The sequence below is a fragment of the Acanthochromis polyacanthus genome, chromosome 15 (assembly GCF_021347895.1).
Source record: "Acanthochromis polyacanthus isolate Apoly-LR-REF ecotype Palm Island chromosome 15, KAUST_Apoly_ChrSc, whole genome shotgun sequence".
In the NCBI taxonomy this organism is placed as follows: domain Eukaryota; kingdom Metazoa; phylum Chordata; class Actinopteri; family Pomacentridae; genus Acanthochromis; species Acanthochromis polyacanthus.
The window spans coordinates 1,892,317-1,911,132 of record NC_067127.1 but is presented as its reverse complement, the minus strand read 5'-3'; the positions used below and the strand labels follow the sequence as shown (position 1 = coordinate 1,911,132).

The window sequence follows — 18,816 nt, the reverse complement described above, 5'->3', positions numbered from 1 at the left end:
TCACTCAAAAAAGTATTAATTTATGCTTTACTGTATCTGCTCAACCACAAGTCAGAAAAAATATAATTTTCTATAGATATTTGTTTTTATTTTCAAAGTTTTTACAGTTTCTGAACGTTTGAAAATTACAGTGTTTAATGCATTTATTCTGCCACATTTTTTCAATAGCTTTATTTCACATTGCAGATACTTATTCAGGCTTTCTTTTCACCATATCAACAGTAATCCACTGATAGTAATCACAGTATTCTTCTCATGTGGTGTATTTTGAACTGAATATCTTACACCTTTCTTATGCCATTTATGGAAAATGTAACATTTATTATAATAGGAAACCCCTTAATATGCACCCATTGAAACTGAAAATATGATTTATAGGAGTCCTTATTGTATAAGTATATTTTCTTTAAAATAAAATGACTTATCTTGTGCCTCTCACATCCGTAGCCGCACCCTGAATACCACGTTGTGTAACCTGCTGCATGAAAGACATGTGCTGCATGACTTGTAGTCAAAGAACACACAGAAACACACAAGCTGCTCTCTCTCTCTCTCTCTCTCTCTCTCTCTCTCTCTCTCTCTCTCTCTCTCTCTCTCTCTCTCTCTCTCTCTCTCTCTCTCTCACACACACACACACACACACACACACACACGTCTGGTTCTTATATCCCCGTGGGGACTTACCATTGACTCCCATTCATATCTAACCCCTAACCCTAATCTTAACCCAGACCAAAACAATGGCTAACCCTAAAGAAACATTTTTGCACTTTTACTTTTTTCAGTAACAAGAACATGGCCAAGAAAACACTGTTTAAACTTGTGGGGACCGAAATGAGGTCCCCACAAGTGACATTGTTTTCGGTTTTCCTACAGTTGTGAGGACATTTGGTCCCTCAAGTATAGCCTGCACCTGATCACACACACACACACACACACACACACACACACACACACACGTTTGTACTTCTATCTTAGTGAGGACATCCATAGGCGTAATGCATTTCCTAGAGCCTTACCCTAACCTTAACTATCACAACTGATTGCCTAAACTTAATCCTTACCCTAACCCTAACCAAACCTCAATTCATACCTGTTCTCTAAAAACAAGTCTTCACCCTCAAACATGGCTGTTTCAAAGTGAGGACCGGCCAAAATGTCCTCACTTTGATAGTTAAATGCAGAAAATGGTTCTCACAATGTAGCAAATACAAGAACACACACACACACACACAGACACACAGACATAGACACACACACACACACACGTGGAGGGGAGAGTTCATGCTCTGGTATTTGCCTGACATTTAATTTCAATCCATCCCATGTGTGTGAAACACCTGCTCTAACATGGTTACAAACACAGACACGGAGCTCCGTTAATTTATCCTGCTCCAACAAAAACCACCTAACCCTAAACCTTATCTAAATGCTAATTAAGCCCACACTCTCACACTAACCTTAAGCAGAGTCTTGAAATTTAACGTGTTGTTCTGAGACTTGCGTTTGGTCCCCAGAAGGCAGACAGGTCCTCCCAATGTCTGAACACATTTATATAGTCCTAAGTCACATAAGCGCAAACACACACACACACATGCATGCACTTCACACCAAACCTTGAAATCAGTCAAGCAGGTAGTAACATGCAGAGGTGAAGGCAGATGAAATGAGCAGTATTAGTACCCACCGATGGCTTGCACTGCATATTTTATGTGTGTGAGTATGGATGTTTGTTTCCTGATGGTCCCATTATTAAAAACTAACCCCCCGGCCTGTCCAGGCATTCACACGTCCTCCTTGCCCTCTCCTTGACATTTGTCCTGCACAAATGTCAGCTGATCTGCTGCATGTGGGACAGCAGGAGAGAGAGCAGCCTGGATTTAGAACGTTTGACGGATCATTGAGAAAAAAGTAAAGGGAAAATTTGATTCAAGAGAAAGCTGACGACTTCTCTGAAATTTTAGAATGAAGCAGCACTATGCTTCCATTATAATGTAGCTTTTTTAAAATAAAACAACAATCTCCATCCAGATGAGCATTTTAGCACCTGCATATCACTGGTCATCAAGGCTGATCTTTTCTTCTTTGGAACGGCCCGGATAACCAAACGTGGGTGTCTACATCATCGTTTCTGCAACTTACAGTGTGTACCTGTTCAGTTAAAATACAATCCTGGGATTTCCAAACTAAAATAGGATCAGAAGCATTTAAAAAAATCTCCGTTGTACAGATGCTTGCTAGGTGCTGGATGTAAATGAAGCAGTGACTACGTGTTGAAAAATTAAAACGTATTTGCGTTTACATGCTCCAGAATCAACATCAACAGCAGAATAGGAACGTTTTAGAACTGACATCAAAACAGGGGAGATCCTGAGGTTCCCTCCAAAGTGCTAAACAGGGACAGCAATGGTTTGAAGCCAAGAATAAACAGTTTAAATTGAATCTTAAATAGGATGGGGATCCAGTTCTTAGATAAAATCCTTGCTCTCCTGGATCAAATGAAGATTTACTGATGCAGCCAGGTAGTCTGCCAAATTAGTTTCTAAAAAATAAACAAATAAAATCACAAAACATACTAAGGGATCTACGTGTTTTAAGGTAACAGGGCTGTAGGAATGAACAAAGTTTGGATGGAGAGTGAATCTGGAGAAATAATTGCAATCTTTGTTGATGTTAAAAAAAGTTTAGGTAATCCATTACTTTATTGTTTAAAGCCAGCACTGGATTGTGACATATTTTTATGTTGTCGTTTGAATTTAATTGAACATACAGCTGTCTATCAGCAATGTAACAATAATGATATATTCCAACAAATTATATTCAATTTATGTACAGAACATGAGAGCACCAAAAACAGAGCCTTGGGGTACTCCATACAAAGCTGATGAATATATGTGAATGTTGATGGACAAACAGAAGGTTAAGTAGCAGAAGTATATTCTGATCTATATAGTGTTCTGAATCTTTATCTATGAGGTTGCTCATATATATCAATAACTTCAGTCCTATACTTGTTTACTGCTTCATTGTGTGCGATGATTAAAGACTGAGGCTGCCTTCAGACATGCCTGGAATCTGCCAGAAAGGTTTGGACTGATGAGTCAAGCTCATTAAATCTATCTACTAGATCTCAGAAATGTGTAGCGGCTGTTATAGGTTTACAGTTCTATTTGCCAAAGAGTTAAATATATTATACTTGCAGCAGCACAAATCAAGATTGGATTCCAAACAGGTCTCTGCCGGCTGTTTGACAGCACATTGCCATTTGGAAATCTGTGCACAAGTCTGCCAGTTATTGTTATTCCAGTGCTGAACAAGCTGTCATCGTCGACCTCGGAGACAGGACAGTCTGACTCAGAGGCAGAGAAAGAAATGTATGAAGGTGGTGTGTGGCCCAAATGGATGTCTAGACTGTGAAACGACGCTAAGTTGACATTTTAAGGCATAAATAGCCTGCGTGGACCGTGGGTGTACACAGGCCACTCTCCCCACTTAAAGCTCTCCGGAGACAAGATTTCCTTAAAGTGCAGCACTTGTACAAGAAGTGGCATAAAATACAATAAATAAACAGACACACAATCTCGTCAACCCACGCAAAGATGCTCTACCCATCATTATGATCCCAGCAAGACTCAACACAACCTTGGTCGTGTCTCAGCTGAACACATGGACGGATCTAATTCATCATCTTATATAAATGCAGGTAACAGCATACTCCCAGAATATCTCAGTGCTGCTTTCACTGACACAGATGTTTTCAGTTATTTTGCTGTGATAACTGAAGCTACATAGCCTAGCCGCGCTAGACAACCCACGGCAACGAATTTAATTCTCTGCCAGGGTGGGTCTAGTTACCCTCCATAAGGCTCGAGGCTGGATTCTCCTAAAACTGGCCGGACGAATCACCATGAAGTGGAGAGTCAGAAGGCGGGCGTAACTAAGTGACGACAGAGGCGCGACGATTCTGACAGAAACAACCGGAAACAACTAGCCTAGCCGTGCTAGACAACCCATGGCAACGAATTTAATTCTCTGCCAGGGTCGACAACAAAAACGACAACAGTCGTTGAGCTCCATTAGCACCGACTCTGAATAATCTTTCTGTTAACATGTCTGTAATATACTTGAGCTTCACCCATTGACTGTATAAATAAGGCTTCACTGAACTCCCACATCCTCTGATTTCCGGCGCTCTAGGAGCCTATTTGTAGCGCTGATTGGTTGTATACCTACCCAATTGCTGCAGAGTGATTTGATAGACAACCTTTTAGCCCGCCTCCCTCCCTGTCGAGCGTGCCTAGACCCTTGCATCTTCAGAGCATGGGTCTAGCGCGGCTAGGCTAGAAGCTACACCTACTTTAAAGAACCCAAATTCTGCTTTTTGGGTTTTCTTTACTGACTTTTTAGAGTCCAAACCAAAGAGAGCTTTTGTTTTCAACAGAAAACATCACTCCATATCTGTCTGAAGTGCCTCATTTAAGGTCCAGCTTTTTCCTCCGTTAACTATTTACATCACTAAGTAACACACTAGCATGACGCCTGCCTAGCCGCTGGTTTGGCATGAACAAGGGTAAGCAGCTTTCTTCAATATTTTCTCACTTAAACAACAGCTGCAAGAGCAAAGAAGCCTCCAGAAAATGATGTTCCTGTATAACTAAACTGAATCCTTAAGTGCATTATTCAGGGAACATGAATTTGTTTTGAAATAAACACAGTTTGTAAAATTCATTCAGAGGACCATCAGTCTCAGATTTAAGTTTCATTCACTGCCGTTGTTTGCTTTCCGGTCAGGTTTAACCACCGAAACTACAAAAGATGGACATGTAACATCCAAGAAAGACAAGGAAAACCAATATGCCAAAACTGCTGATACTAACAACAATGGTGCACAGTTGTTGGTTTAAAATAAAGTGCTAAATTGCTCCTATTTACACTAAAAAGGAGCATTCAATATCATGCTATGTGGGACACTTTTGCATGTTAGCAGCTTGGCTAAAGTTCGGCATCAAACCTTAGCCAAGGTTTGATAAAATGTCATGGTTTGAGTTAAAGTACTTTCACAACCTTATTACATTATTTAGGCAATTCTACACCATCTACTTCTAATCTGATTCATTTCTAATTCTGCATCATCTAATTCTACATAAATAATAACATTGTAGGGTCTTTATTTATTATTTATTCGGTAAAGTTGTACTTTAGTTCATTTTTGCAGGGTTTAAATCCTAGATATGTAAATTATTCAGGTAATATCACACCATAAATAGCACTATATGGTCTTTACCTCCATTTTAAAAAGATGCTTATGTACAGGAGGTCCTCAGTTTATGACGTCCTCAACTTACGTCATTTCGTTGTTATGTCGGAACCGGTTCGGTGGAACTAGTTGGTGAGCGGAGCGGATGAATACCGTATGTACAGAAGTCACACAGCGCTAAAGGACGGCTTTGTTTACATTTGCAGCCACATTGGATTCTACTACATTCACAAACTTCATTCTGGCTCCCAGCGTCAGTCAGACTTACAGTTTACATTCTGGCCGGTATTTTCCTACCAAGTTGTGTTTCAGTGTAAGCTAAAGACTGTTTTCGTTGCTGTAGTTGTACAAATACGTAAACTAATCGATACCGTGATGCAGGTCATGGCTTTGTTTACATTTTCACCAGAGTTCTGACTTTATGTCACACGGTAGGAACAGAACCCCAACGTAAGTCGAGGACCCCCTGTGTATGTATATATAGTGGTGACTTATATTTGTTTGAATTTGTTTTCATTATTTGTCTAATTTGAGGTTTGTTTTATGTCAAGCAAGTGAGAATATATACTGCAGTACTGTACCATAAGGGAAAAATATATATATATATTTTTAACATTTAACAATAGAAACATATTCCAGTAGACCTTAAAGATAAAACCTGTAAGTACGCAAAATAAGAGTTCTTTAAAAGGTGCAGAATGTAAACAAGATTTGTGTAGTCTGCACACTGACTGTAGAAGTGGTCCAGGCAAAGGTCAGGCACAACACCTGTTGCAAGAGAGGCTTTTGACATTTTACTCTGATTTTGAGTCCAATCTTGTTTTTGTTGATTGAGCCCAAATGAGGTATGTCTGCATCAAAAAGCCAATATTTTGTTGGATAAACACAAATAAAATGATCAAACTGGTGGAAAAAAAAAAAAAAAAAACATACTGGAATGTTGTAAAATCTGGATCATGGTGATCTTATTTAAATTACTGTGAAAAAGGTTAGGAGCAGGAGAAACATTTCATTCTGACAGTTATTCCATTATTGCAAAACCTTTGAAATGTTGTCAAGGAAACCGGAGACAAAGCACTTTTGCTCGCTGCTATTTTAAATTTAGACATTTTGTAAGCCACTCAAAGCGAGTACGAGTACCTTCCAAGGTCTGTATTGAATATAGACCACAGGAAGCACAAGAGACATCAGGACTTATTTTAAAAATACTTTGGCACTTGTGTGAGACCTTTGACTGTTTCTTAGCTGAACTTTTTAATATATAGGCTTCTCCTGGGCAGTGACAGGCAGCTAAAACAAAGAGGAGTGAACAGTCAGGAGGGAATCAAGGCCGTTCTTGTTGCCTCTCAGTAAGTGCTGGTGTGTAGTTTGACAGCCGGCGCCGACTTTCTGACAGTTTCGGGCTTTATTCGGCATTCAGGAGCAGCTACGCACGCACGCACGGACACAAATTCACAATCATTTCCCAGCATGCTAACCTTCAAGCCGAGGGGCCGTCCGTATAACAACCTCTCTGGAAATCAGATGTGACAGCCTAATGAGGTTTTAGACAGACACAGCGGCAGGCGAGTAATGAAAAAAACACCTGAACACAAGTAGAGGCAGAAAACACACGACGACTCACTGCTGACTCACTCCTACATAAAATCAGTCTTTTCAAACGGCCAAATACCAGACACACTTGTTTGTAATAAATTCTAATAAAAAAAAATCCACCAAACAGGGACAGGATTTAATTGTAATGGGGAGAATCCATCACTCTGCATGCAGAGAACGGCCTCGATTCATCACGATGGCAGCCCAGGAGGAGGAAATAACGGAGCACGACTCATCTATCAGTCAGCGGCTACATGACAGGAAAGGCTTTCTGCTGACCGTCTGTGCAACTTTCCATCTATCTGTGCGTGTCTTTAACAGCTCTGCAGGTTCTAATGTTCTTTTCACTAACTTTGAGCCTCCACTGAAAGGCATCAGGTGAATTTCCTTTAACTGTCAAACAGCAAATGTCCGACATCGGTTGTTTTTGCTTCTATCCCGTTATGAATCATTGACTTTTATGTCAAGATAAAAACCATTTGAAGCAAAATGTTGCACGTATTTGGCAAAAAAAAGAGGGATCTGTCAAAAAAAACAACAACCAGGCTTGCACTGGGAGAATAAATCCTTATTAACTTAGACATTAGAGCTTTACAGTGATCATCAGCATATCAGCACAGTAACAGATGGTTTTTAGTAGATCTGCTGCACACCTGTATGAATAACAGCACCTAAAGACCTATTCAGATCCCTTACTGAAGAAAAAACACAAATACCTCACTGTAAAAATACTCAACGACATATAAGTCTTGCATTTAAGCAAAAAAAACTGAGTATTATCAGTAAAATACACCTTAAATATGACAAGTTAAACTCCTTATTGTACAGCAAAGTGGTGTCTGTCAGTATTTTTCTATTAAATATGATGTTTTTACTGCTGCATCGATGCATACGTTGCATTTTCTTGCTGTAGATACTGAAGTTTGAACTTGTTTTAATTATATGGTGTTGTGTAGTTTAATCTAAAGCACTGCTTTTTATTCTATTAGACCATCAGATACGTGTCGAGTCCCTGTCCTCTGGGAGCTGTGCAGCGCTAAAAAAGTCAGCTTTTTATGAGCTCAGAAAAATAGACAACAGGAATGCATTTCACAGCTACACTCGGTTGTTTTCTCCTGAATATCAACTCATAAACAAACAATCTTTGAATTTATCACAGACATTGGAAATCACCAAAATGGAGATGCAGGGTTTTCACTTGACAGGAATTGTATGAAAATGAGTCAATTTAAAGTAGCTAAAGCTGCCAGACAAATGTAAATAGTAAAAAGATTTGAGATGTAGTGAAGTGAAAATATAAAACTACCTTAAATTCATGCTTGAATATAGTGATAGTTTTGAGTAAAAGTGCTTACATTCTGACGGCAGCCACACAGCTGTAGGAACGGAGCAGGTGATCCCAGTCAGCTGATTTAGACACCAGGTGTGGATGTAAACAGCTTCATGCAGGTATTTGTCACAGGAGATTTTTTTGGCTTGTCAAATTTGGAAAAGTTCAGGTGTCACTAATAAAATGAACAACCTTCTTTTCAAGTGTCCATGTGAACCCTGAAGCCTTCTTCACGTGTGCGTTGGCGTTGTTTTTAAAATGCAGCTTTTATCAGTCACTGCAAACGGACATTTTGAAAAACTGAAGATGTTCAGGAACTCCATTTTTTCAGTTTGTGATGTCGGAGTGCACCGCTTGCTGACAACTATTTTTGCCATTTTTGCAGAACAATAACTCTTGAAATATATTGAGGAACAGAAGCATCAGAATTCGTTTCCACACACGACTCCCTCCTTCCTTTATGTGGTTGGTTTATGGGTCAGTACATAACTGCAGGACTTTTTGTATCATAGGTGATATTTTTGCTGTTTTCAGGCCTAAAATCAACATGGCCGCCTCTAACCAAACACCACATGGCATTTTAGAGAAAGATTCTTCTAAATATTATAGATACAACTGAGTAAAACTTAGTTATTTCTAAAGAATTCAGAGATTCAGATTCAGAGATAAACATTTCAGATTGCCTAACAAAAACTGTTTAAAATGTTATCAAACCACTATTCATCCATAGACTGTTTAATCCACATCAGGGTCACGGGGGTGGGGGGTGGGGGTGGGGGGGGGGTGGAGCCTATCCCAGCTGACTGAGGGTGAAGGCAGGGAACATCTGGACAGGTAACAGTCTGTCACAGGGCTACACATAGAGACAATCAATCACACTCATGCTCATATCTACAGACAGTTTAGAATCACTAATTAACCTCAGCATGTTTCTGGACTGTGGGAGGAAGCTGGAGAACATGGAGAAAAGCCACACATGTACAGAAGAACATATAAATCCATGCAGAAAGATCCCAGGAAGGCCGGGACACGAACCAGGGATCGTCCAGCTGTGAGGCGACAGCGCTAACCACTGATCACTGTGCAGCCCATCAGACCACTAAATGATTACTTTTCATCGCATGTCATTCCCAAACATACCGGCCAACAGGGACTTCCTCCACCTTCTAGTAAAGTTGACAGGCTGTCATCACCCAGAGCCACAGTTCTACACTTAGAGATAAAAGTCCACATTTTGAGATTGATGGTGGTTATTTATTTGTTTTGACTTGAATCTTGTTCTAACTTTCATTTCATTTGGTTCTACTGGTGTTGTAAATCATTGTTTTGTTAAGATTAGGCACCAAGACTACTTCAAAAAGAATCCTGGTTTGGGTTAAAATGCACCCTGTTGCCACATTTACCCCATGTTACAAAGCTTCATGTTGTGTGTTCACAGGCTGATGATTTGACATGTGCTCATTCACACGTCAACAAGAGGACATTATGTAGTTTACTTTCAGTTCACTGATGGATGATTGGATGATAATGGGGCAGAGATAGCTCAACTGGTTTTCTGCCTCTCTACTAACCAATAAAGCCAACAAAAGGCCAATAACTTTAAAAGAAAGACTGGATGATGATGTTCCAGCTGAGCCTACTAGAAGGTGGAGGACCCAACTGACACATATGTAGAATAATGGGTGATGATAACGGCCATTTATCAGGGTAAGGACGTCCAAACTGGACGTTGGCATGGCTCTAGGTTTACAGCCTATTGGTTTAACTTTCACTTTAACACTTTACTGGTGTTTTTATATTTTCATGCAGAGCTTTACGAGAACAGAGGAGGAAAAACTTTTACCAAACATAAATTTACAGATTAACTAGGCCTGAAGCACTGACATAGGCCATCAATAATTTAGCTGTTTACTAAACAAAACAGAGGTTCTTCCATTTAAGACACAACAGCTCTCAACATAGTAACACACAATAACTCAACTCTTGTTAAGTATTATTATTTAACTGAATATAAATGGAGAAATTTGAGAATAAAATAGCAAAAAATAGAGTAAAACTGGGGTTTCTTCCGGGTGTGAACTAACCGTGACGTCATCCGATGGTTTCAACGCCGAGAAAATGAAGCCCGGATTTTGCTACTTCCTGGTCGCCATTTTTGGAGCCAGTGACGTAAAAAGCGTCATCAAACAGACTGGACCGGAGAGCAACTGGAGAGGACCAGTCTATGGGCGGGCCAGACTGAAGCCAGACAGCTGAAAGACTCGCCCTAAAGGATGTGTCAATCATTCCAGACAAGACTGTCTATCAAGTATAGCCACGCCCCCTGGCTCCGCCAACTTTAACGATTTATTTAAAATTCAGTATTGATTTATTTTAAATCCACCTGATCTCTCATTTTGACAATGAAAACTAACGGGAAAAAAATCCTGAGCTGTAGAACATCAGTCTGTCAAATTTAATTTTTTCCAAAAATGAATTGGGGTCTATGGAGAAAAAGCTTTTTGGAGCCAACCCTAGCGGACGGCGTGATATTGCAAGTTTTTGACACTTCCGGGTGGGCTTCATTTTTGGAGCCAGATGCTACGTCCATCTTTATATACAGTCTATGATTTATTCATCAGAACTGACAAATCCACCCCCAATAAAACGACAAACAAACAGCACTAGAGCAGCCCATTAGCTGAAAATTAGAAGTACTGTGTCCAACTTAATTAAACCTGCCACGATACAGATAGCAGACCTAATTAGTGCATTTAATCATCACTGATGTTCTGTCCTTTGGTAGACTGAAAGGAACCATAATAATCCAAATGAATAACTCCTTTAGAATTCTCTCTGTCAAAGAAAGATTGGTAAATATGTGCGTTAAAAGGAAAAGCAAACTGAGACAATACATGAAAAACCGTCAGAATTAATCAGCGGTGACGCAGCCGTCGCCTCCATCTCTGACAGAACAAGTCAGATGACAGGTAACGATGTCGCCCATTCACACAAATGTCACTTCCATCATCTACAGACGGAATATAGAAAAGAAAATGGATTGGAGGCTGAGGAGCCACATGCTGAGGAGCAATTCCCATTTGTAAACGTAAACGCTAATTTGCATAATAATTAAGCTTTTATACTGAAGCTTTTCAGTAGAGATTGTAAGCAACACAAACACACATTCAGTAGAAAGGCAGTGGACTCACAGGGTCTCTGAAACAGGGTATCCCAAACTTTATTTTACTGGTTTTATCAGAAGTACCATGTACCATGGAGAGCAGTCACAGTTAGTGGCAACACACATACAACAACTTTCCTCCTATCAGTTGGTGTTCAACGAAAATTAATTAAAAAAAATAAAAGAAAATTATTATTATTACACGCACAAACACACAGAGGAACAGCGGCCAAAAAAAAGACTACCTTCATTATTACAAAAAAGCGGTTATTGTTCCATTTTAAAATAAAAAAAAACACCCCAAATCAAACTGACAAACATGAAATCCCCGACTACACCCTGCGAGAGCGAAGAGAAGGACGGAAAGAGGATGGAAAAGGGGAGATTAAAGAAAACAAAGATGAAAAGAGGGATTTAGCAAAGCAAGAAAAAAATGACAGACGGGTCAGAATCAGACAGATGGTGACTTCCATCCAGTGAAACGATCCTTTGAGTCGGACAGATGGAGGAGATGCAGGCACACAGAACGTATGAAAGTACAGATGTAAGACGCTGGAACACAGGTGAGTCCAAAAAACCCAACGTGACGCCGCCTGAATCAAACTGAAACACACAAAAATAGATCAAATAAAGCAGCCAGACAAGAAGAAAGCGGACGGATGAGGAGAAAGGCTGAGATGGAAGCCTGAAGCTGAACTAGAACTTCTCCAAAAAGGCAATATATGTCATTCTTGAGTGTAGTGAGTGTTTCCTTTAAATAAATATGTAGAATTAATTCTCTATGGTTAGCGTGATGGCCATACAGTCCACCTCACTTGTAACACTGTACAGTATATACACAATATTATTATTATTATTATTTCTTTAATGACAAAATAACCTTTAGATGTACATACAGTATTCCTCGTCCTCTGTCAGAGAATACAGCCACGGTAGTAGAAGTAGCAAGCAGTGTCTTTTTTTTTCTTTTTTATTGTATAAATAACCCATGCAACTCCCGTATAGATTATTTATTTAAGATACATAACTCCTTCAAGGTCTCATCTCTCATTCAATAACAGCAGATATTGCCTTTTTAACAAACAAACAAACAAACAAAAAACCCTTAATTCATTAATCAGTAATGTGCAAGTTACTCAAGACGTCTTTGTTTAAATTAAAAACAAACGGTTGTTAAGCTCTACGTACATTACAGAAAAAAATAATGTAACCGAATAAAAGACGAACGGAAAAAACCTGAATCTGTACAACATTCAAACCATTTTTCTGTCAACACCCGAGTGGGGGGGATGGGATACGATTCTCTATAACTATATACAGACATGTTATCATTCATGCACAGTGTCAACAAGTAGCACATCGACATTCCAAAATATGGAAAACATGGCATAGGGAGACGGAGGGGCAAAAGGAGAAAGGGGGGGAGGAAATAGAGAACAAAAGGAATATCACCGCCTGTTTTTGGTTACTTTGGCAGCAGAGATTTGAGAAAGAAAGACGAGAGAAAGAGGGCGAGGAGAAGACACAGAGGGACAGATAAGACAGCAGAACAATACACATGCTGGGCAGCAGAAGTCCGTTTCAATCTCACTGGCCCAGAAATCAAGGTATGGCTGTAACTTCATGTTTTTTTTCTTTTTTTTTATTTTAATTTTCACCTTCTTCCTCCTCGTCTTCCGTTTTCCTCCTTATTAACATCTTCTAACATTGTACTTTAAGGGTAGAGAATAGCTCCGGTAATGTTTTTCTTTTTCTTTTATTCCAACAGCAAAGACGTCTCAGCGCGACGTTGCTCAGCTCGTACCAGCAGGGGTTGTCAGTCCTTCAGTTTTCACTCGTTTCGTCTGTCTGTCTGTCTGTCTGTCTGTCTGTCTGTCGCAGTTATTTGTTCCTCAGTCTGTCAGACAGACAGCCGGCAACAAAAACACCACCGACCTTTACATTAGAAGCAACATCGTTAATGGTTCACAACTGATTCAACACCACTGTACTTTTTTTTAAAAGTTTTTTTTTACACATCAGGTACATCATTATTATTGTGTAAATTAAAAAAACACAACAAAAATCTCTGTTGTTGTTTACATCAGAAGCAACTTTGTCAATGAAACAACATCCGTTTCACATAAGCGACGAGAACCAGTGCAATGCTCTTTCCTTCAGTTAAAACGCCGCCGGAGAAGAATCAAATGAACCAAAACTCATTTTTCTGCTCCGTGCTTGCTCTTAGTGTTTTTATGTACAGCAACGGCCTGGCTAAACCATTGAACCTCAAAAGTACAAGCCAAGAGAGGAAGCTAAAGTCAACTTTCCTGGGACAAGTTGCTTTTGATTCCAATCGTGGCAGAAAAAAAAAAATTGCAAGGTCACAACCAACATTTTATTAGCAGTTCTTTTAGCTTCCCGCCTTGTTTTGAAATCTTCCTTTAGCGTCCCACTCGACTAGCTTTAAAGTCAAGGTAGATACACTGAGAGAGACGGTTTAGCATGAGAGCTAACCTGCCATAAATTAAAAAAAGAAAAAATCATCGTCTAGAAAAATTGTGCAACAAATTAATTTGATGCAAACAACTATATTACTGCAAGCATTTCATTCCTGCTCACTCGAGCATTCGGTCGAACAAAGTAGGTAGCGGGCACGTTTTAACTAGACCCAACAAGAAATGATCAAGGATAGTTCATACCTTGTTGGACTTACTCAAAAAGTGATGGAAACAGTTTCCATAATGTTATTTCTTTTTTTTTCTTTTGCGCAAGCGAGCATAACTTTTTTACAGTGTATAAACCTTCAGCTCCATGCCAGTGAAGAGACAAATACATACAAATTTAAATAGAAAGATTCAGGTTAGGTTAGAACAACATCAAGGCTCTTTTGTCCCTTTTCAGATTATTAGAATGAAGTATGAAGGATATTTGGTGTTTTAAGAAAGATCCATTGGTTAGAAAACCGTTTACAGTTCTGATAGAAAGATTTCCCTTTGGCAAAACAGGGGTAAACTGCCACTCCAAGGCCTTCGCACGAGAACAGCTACTCTAACGGAGAGCCGAGCATTGTGGAGAGTTTGGCAAATCCAGGTAACGCAACGTCTCGTTTCTGTTTTAGGCTGGCTGTCCTAATTAAGTTTTTGAGTTGCTTCTAAACTGTCCAACCTTTCTAATGCAGCAGCAGAGCGTTTATCAGATTTGTCAGCCACGTCGCTGTCGAAGTTGTCATCCTGCTGTAGTTCCAACCTGACACGCCAGATGGGTTGTTATACATCTGAGAAGTTGCCTTGGACACCATTTAGAAAAGGGCAGGCACTTTCGACAGACACCTGGCAGGTGGTTGGATGAACCATCTGTTTATCTCCATCTATCACGGGCTAATTCACACATAAAACTCGTTCGTAGCTGCCAATAGTTTCTCACAGCACGCCGATTCGTCCAACCAACTGTTGATCGGCCACAAATGCGTAGCTCCAAGCCTGATCATGCCTCACAAGGTAAACAGTTCTCTCCTCCTTTGGTGCTTCCAAATGTGAAAACCTTCAAACTACATGGCTACCCTCAGGACGCCCTGGATCTGCCAAAGTCGCCCAATCCAGGGCTCTGCTCGGCTCTACTCTCTCACAGGGGTTGAAAGTGTTGCTAAGTTTAAAAGGGATTACATCTAGCCCGGACTACTTACTTCACAGATGACATTTAAAATACTATTATTATATTATACATCAAGTAAAAAACACGACACCAGAAGGGAAATTCTAGCCAATTCGGATGCATATATTAGTGCCTTTTTTTTAAACAAACTATGGACTTTTACAATACATAGTAAGTTTGTGTACACTGAGATCTCTGTGGTTTTAGCTAAACGAGTAAAATAGTTAACAGTCTGAAGTCCAAACCTCTCTGACAGATTGTGTGTTTTACTTCAGGATATTTATTGAATCTGGGAGTTTGGCTCTTATCCGTCTAATACTGAATGATCAAAGAGGGTTGCCAGCCAGTTCCAGTTAGTGTCTGATAATGTCAGTTTGTCAGTCCTATACTTTGGCCGTAAAGTCTTTTTTTTCTAGTGTCCAGAGTTGGTAAAGACGCCTGGCTTTGCTTGACATCATGTTTGCTAGCTAGTGTCTGTAGACAGCACACCTGGTGTTTTCACAACCTCCAGTTTCCTTTTACGCCGCTAGATGCTGTCAGACCCACAGATGTTGGGTAAAATTCAAGCTGAAGAGTCAGTTAAAGGAGGGCTGAGATGTGGTGTAAAAAAAAGATCCTACATAGAACTTATTGTAGATCCTGTCTGGACCTGTATCATAAAGTGAGATTATGTATTTTTTAATCAGAGTAGATCCCCATAGTGGCTCAGCTAATGAGCATCCACTCACTGTGCAGATAGACTCGTTAATTCTACAGACTCCCGACACTTCGTTTTCCATGATAGTCACATAGAAGGAGATAAAGTTTGAAGTAAGTTGATGACACAGTTATCAGTAATTTATTTCAGCAACGTTCCTGTATCCATTTAGATAATGAATCTACAACTGTGTCACCTCATTAAAAATAGCCTCCTTTTCATCTGGTTGTATTGCATTGTTTTATTAAGGTTATAGTTTTGGCTGTTTTTACAGGAACACGAAATTATGGGGGAGAGAGCGGGGGACTGACAAGCAGTAAAAGACCGAGACATTTACTCCAATTTAGAGTGTACATTCCAACAACTTGGTCATGGGATTGCCCAATATTGCATATTTTGAGTTCTATCTTAACCCTTTGATGCACAACATGGGTCAAAATGAACCTAAATCCAATGGAAAATGGGCATCTTCTGATCCACACTGAGCGTGAAAGGATCACTACAGTAACTCGGTTATCCAGGTCTGATTCAGGACCCACAGCTTCCTGTCAGTTTCGGTGTTTTCCAGCATACAGGTAGTCAAATAAGAGCTCAAAAGAAGTCCTAGTCCCTGGTATTAGTCTGCTATTGTCTCCAGAGCTCTGTCAGCTTGTCAAACGGAGGCTGTCTGGTACTAGATGTACTCTATTGTAGCAGTATTTACCCCTATCTGTTGGTCAGCTGACATTTGTACCAGCGAATCATTTTCAGCTGTTCCTTCAGTCCGTCGGCTTCCATTTTAAGAGTGAAAATTTGTTGCATAACTAATGAGTTAATGGCATTAAGGAGTGAATCACACCGATTGCAGTCTGGTTCTTTATTCAAGGGTGAACTCTTACCCTTAAATAAAGAAATAATATAAAGTCAGATGCTAATTGCGTCCTTTGGGTTAAGTCCTTCATGATCCAACCTGAAGGCTGGTATATTTAGGCATATTAATGAGCCGAGGCGGCCTGGGAAAAACCACAGCACGGATAATCATTTCTGGAATAAAGCTGACTGCAGTTATTAAACCTGGGAAAGACTCCTACCACTAAGGCCGAAGCCTCATCTGACTGAGCGCTTTGGTCGCTTTTTCCAATGTTTGGGTAATTCTTGACACTTTGTCTGATGAAGACAAATGAAGACGTGTAGTAATTATATCATTATGACTTGGTTTTATCTTTTGATGCCACACTGAAGAAAACTGTGAAGTCAGCGAGTAAGGTTTTGCAATATAAACCCCCATTAAGCAGCCCCCTAATGACCAATCACGGTGAAGTATTATAAATCAAGGGTCAGGGTTGGGGATTAGTGGTTGTTTGTTACAAAGCCCTTGAGGATTTTGATTGGTCCACTGACCAGCCAGGGGGAGGTGCTGAAGACACACGGGGATATCGACCGAAGCGGCTGAGTTAGAACCAAGCGAGATAAATGACGACGGAGACAATTAAGAAACACAAGGTCGGTAAGGTTTCACAGAGGGTGGTACCTACGTTTTTCAGTCTATTGCAGTGTTATGGCTGACGAATGATGGCGGTCACCTCATTGGTGGAAAACCAGGTAACAGGATTCCACAGTTATAAAAAGAAACAAACACACATTAGATTTACCTAGATATTTATGCAACGATAAGAGCTTCTCTAACAGTTTTAAACGGTAGAGTGGCCGTCGTGTGTCCTCTCAGACACGGCCTTATTAAAGGTAAAAGCACACTAACCCCTTCTTGCTTCAAATTAGACCTTAAATCATTTACATCTACAGTATAAAGCAACAGAAAGAGGGCCCGTTCAGGAGCGCATGGCGTAACCAAGACATTCAGAAGGAAAACAGTGGAGCTGTAATGTACGTTTCAGCTCTTTTGTATTTACACGTCTAACCTCGGGACATTTCGCCTCACTGGATGCGCCCTCCCACGAAAGAGTCAGCATTTCTACAGGCTGGGAGAGTTGAAAAAAGACCTCAAAGCGTACTCCGTCTCAGGAGGCGACAGCAAAACGAGAGGCGTTTAGTTTTTTAGTTTTTTCACAGTACTTGACCATCTTCCCACAACACACAAGCACAGAAACACACCGTCACGCACCAGCACGCACACAGTTTGTCGTCATTTAAACAGTTGTGGCAATTAATCCGGTTCCTTCAGTATCAGTATCGTCTGGTCATGCATTACACACCGATGCAGTCTTATTTCTGTCTCACTCATGCCTGTTGCTGTCGCTGGACACTCAGAGGATTGATGTGGCTGCTGATGTTGGAGCCTCACATCCAGGTTAGGGGCTTTAAACCTCTTTGATTTCTGTATGGTTGAATCAGCTGGGACACATTATGTGCATGTTTCTTTGTAACTTTAGGGATTAGTCGTATGTATTTAAAATGTTAGTGGGTTTAAGACAAGGTTTGAATTTGTAGAGTGAGACAAAAAATGTATTCCTTTGTTTATTCCCCATCATGTTTCATCTTCTGAGTGACTTCTCTAGCTCTCATGTTTATTGTTGTCCCTCCATGCATCCGTGCCTCCTTCCATTCTCTTTTTAAGATGCTTCAATGCGTCCTCCAGTCCTTCATCTGTACATCCATCCATTCATCCGTCATTCAGTCTATTGCGGAAAGGGAGGGAGTGATAGATCAATGAGACAGCCTTCATTTTCCAAATCCACCCGTTCATCCACCTCCCCCTGGTTTCTTCCTCCACGTTCTCCTTCTGTCCCACCCTTCCCTTCACCATCGCCCACCATCTTAGAAGCCCTGGATGTGGCAGTAGGCCTCCAGCGAGGAGAAGAGGATGTAGAGGAGCCAGAGGCTGACGAACAGCATGGTGGTCAGGGCCTTCGCAGTCCGGGGCCCGCCCAGCTCTCCACCGATCTCCGGCCGCCGTCGGTACATCAGCGTGGCGACGCAGATAAAGGCAAAGATGGTGAAGAGTGTGACGGAGAAAGCCAGCCTGCCGGGATCCACCCTGAACTCCTGCCCGTTGCTGCTGTGGTAGATGGCGGCGATGGACCACGCCACCTGTCAAGCACCAGCACAACTCAAATCAAGAACAGTGAGCATTATAGCTTACCGTGCTGCATGTCAATGGCACCAATTCACGAAGAGTTAAAGAACTCATTCGATAACATATC

The 18,816-nt window shown here is 40.6% G+C and overlaps 1 protein-coding gene across 4 annotated transcripts in view; it reads right to left on the bottom strand.

Moving 5' to 3' along the window:
• Nucleotides 1-11,378: 11,378 nt before the first annotated feature.
• Nucleotides 11,379-18,816, bottom strand: part of slc8a1b (solute carrier family 8 member 1b) — a 194,156-nt gene continuing 186,718 nt past the window's right edge. For all 4 annotated transcript variants that reach the window (XM_051959842.1, XM_051959840.1, XM_051959843.1 and 1 more), the window contains exon 11: nucleotides 11,379-18,703. In XM_051959842.1, coding sequence (XP_051815802.1) covers nucleotides 18,431-18,703 — 273 coding nt within the window. In that variant the 3' untranslated portion in view covers nucleotides 11,379-18,430. The remainder of the gene's footprint in view (nucleotides 18,704-18,816) is intronic.